The sequence below is a fragment of the Solanum pennellii genome, chromosome 10 (genome assembly GCF_001406875.1).
Source record: "Solanum pennellii chromosome 10, SPENNV200".
NCBI lineage: Eukaryota > Viridiplantae > Streptophyta > Magnoliopsida > Solanales > Solanaceae > Solanum > Solanum pennellii.
This window is the reverse complement of record NC_028646.1, coordinates 19,938,521-19,941,284: the sequence shown is the minus strand read 5'-3', so window position 1 is coordinate 19,941,284 and position 2,764 is coordinate 19,938,521. Positions and strand designations below refer to the sequence as shown.

Here is a 2,764-nt window from a genome sequence, read left to right as displayed (position 1 = left end):
GAAAAGAACTGGAAGCTGAAAAAAGGAACAAATCAAAAGGTGAACAACAACAAGGTGAAGATAGAAGTGATGAAAACCTAAGGCAAAATCAAAAGGGGAGTCAAAACACTGAAAAACAAAGGAGACAAGAAATCAGACTCTAAGAAACTACGAGAAAGAACTACCAGAAAGACAGGAACGCTGGCAGACCCAAAGGAAAAACAAACGAAAAATTCAGAGCATTCTAACAACAAAACAACATGGAGAGATCGTTCACCACAATATAAGCAATCCAATGAAAATCTGCAGCAGACAACTTGCACAACAGGCACAACAGGTATGCACTCTTAGATTCCTATTCATAATAATTACAATGATTTAAATATGCAGGAACAAATGGTCCAGGAATAGGAGATGGATGCCTCAAAAAACAAAGCCACAAACATTAGACCTCAAATAACTCAAGAGACTGATAATGCTTCACCATCAAAAACTCAACACAAAAATATAAAGGAACATCAAACTCAAATCACAACTTCCAGCAAGAACATGAGAACATATATTGACTTATCTCTCCCAACACCCCAGTAGCTCCTTAAAAATGTTATGAATGTTGTTTTTGTTGATGAAGTTGATGGAGGTTTTGATGGGGGGTGTCAGGAGAAGCCCACTAATTTGCAGGAAGGGTAACAAAAGGGGGGAAGGGAATTCAAAATTCTGAATACACTAACCATAGACATGACCTTAGAACCCTTTCCAGCATGATTTCAAGTTCCAGCAATCACTGTTCTCCAAAATATTTCAATCAAAGACAAAAAGATTATACTGGGCAATTATTGGAAAAATGTGGGATTTAGGAAACTGGTGGAAGTACTACAAATATTGTTTCTGTTATGCATCATCAGGTCACAAATAATTCCAAGACACAACAACAACAGGGTGATAAAATTTCAGCTATGAAACAAAATAATGAATCACAGTGCAGACCTAGAAAAAAAGAAAAGAGAAGCTATCAAAAGAAGGAAACAAAGAGAGGCGAGTATTCACGGTGACAATGACCAGGTTCAAGGGGAGAATAAGTCCCAAAAACAATACCGGGGGAACTCAGACTATGAGGTTATAAACACTGAAGATGAATTTGATGAGGATATTCAATCTCTTTATGAAAGGGATGATGAAGAGGCTGAGGATGAAACTAGTGCACACTTGATCAAGGCAGTTGGTTCTACATTCCAAAATGAGTTCCAATATGAAATTCAAAAAGTCACAAATCAACAAGGTTTTCTCCAAGGCGTAGAAAGGAAGTCAGGCAAAACATCAACACTGTCATAGGAAGCACATCTGTTAATGTTAGAAGATCCAACACCAGGGCTCGAAGAAAAGGTTTTATTAATAAAATATGTTGGAATACTAGGATCATCAACACCCAAGGTTCACTGGAAACAATCTCAAGAAGAAGCATAGTTTGTCTATGATTGCCATTCTTGAACCATTTGCAGATAATTCTAAACTCAACAAGTACAAGTTTTTGTTATCTATGGATAATACTCTTTGTAATCGTAATGACAAAATATGGCTATTTTGGATCAATCATATGGAGTGTGATACTTTAGAAGTATGTGATCAACATATCACTTGTTGGATAAAACATGTCAAACACAATGAGAAATTTATTATTTCTCTTATTTATGCTAAGTGCAAGGAACACCTAAGAAGACCTCTTTGGGAAAAACTTAACCACATTTATGATATGGACAGCCCATGGTGTACGATTGGAGACTTTAATGTTATCACGTCAACAGAAGAAAAACATGGAGGCATGCCCTATAATATGAACAAAAGTCTTGAATTCATTGATATTATTGAGGCCTGTGGTTGCCTTATGGACATTGGCTATAGTGGTCATCATTACACTTGGTGCAATCAGAGATCTGCATATGCAAGAGTGGTGAAAAGATTGGATCGCGCCATGGTTAATGTTAAATGCTTAGAATGTATGCCACAAACTACTATCTCTCATCTTCTTGCTGTAGGCTCTGACAACTACGCCTTATTAATGAAAATGGATGTGAGAATAGATCAAAAATTCAAATACTTTAAGATGTTGCATTGTTGGACTAAAAATGATAATTTGAAGCATATTGTTCAAAATTCATGGGAAGAGGAAGTACTTGGTGACCCTATGTTGAAATTCCATCAGAATATGCGAAAGTTGGCTTCTACTTTGAGTACATGGTCTAAGAAGGAATATAGCAACGTCTTCTCCATGGTCACTGATTTTGAAGAACAAGTAAAAAATGCAAGGGCGAATGTCATTCAAAACTATTCTGAGGAAAATAGAGCCAAGCTTCACCTTATTAATGCTCAATACATCAAGTACTTGAAGCTGGAAGCATCCATTCTTAAGCAAAAAATTCATCTTTAATGGTTCAAAGAAGGGGATACCAATTCTAAATATTTTCACCTATCATGAGGGGAAGGAGGAGGAAGTTGTTTAGCCACAAGATTTGCACAAATGATAATATTTGGGTAAAAGGAGATGAGAACATTTCCAAAGAAGCTTGTAATTTTCAAAGCATTTTCACAGGAAGATAAGACAGAATCAGTGAAGAAAACCTTAACTATATTCCCAAGATGGTTACAAATGAGCCGAACCAATTACTTCAGAAAATGCCTAATATGGAGGAATTAACACAGGTTATTTTCTTCATGAATCCTAACTCTGCTCCAGGTCCGGATGGGTTTGCAGGGAAATTCTACCATTCATGTTGGGATATTATCAAGG

The 2,764-nt window shown here is 36.5% G+C and overlaps 1 protein-coding gene across 1 annotated transcript; it reads left to right on the top strand.

Moving 5' to 3' along the window:
- Nucleotides 1–948: 948 nt before the first annotated feature.
- Nucleotides 949–2,404, top strand: LOC107001126. Its single transcript, XM_015199289.1, has 2 exons — nucleotides 949–1,288; nucleotides 1,479–2,404. The coding sequence occupies exons 1-2, from the start codon at nucleotides 949–951 to the stop codon at nucleotides 2,402–2,404; spliced, it is 1,266 nt and encodes a 421-aa protein (XP_015054775.1).
- The last annotated feature ends 360 nt before the right edge of the window (nucleotides 2,405–2,764 follow it).

Bases quoted from the DNA above. Each gene is read 5' to 3' on its own strand.
- LOC107001126 (XM_015199289.1), top strand. From the start codon at position 949: ATGAATCACAGTGCAGACCTAGAAAAAAAGAAAAGAGAAGCTATCAAA. The intron at 1,289-1,478 runs GCAAAACATCAA...AACCATTTGCAG, and splicing joins AGGCGTAGAAAGGAAGTCAG to ATAATTCTAAACTCAACAAG.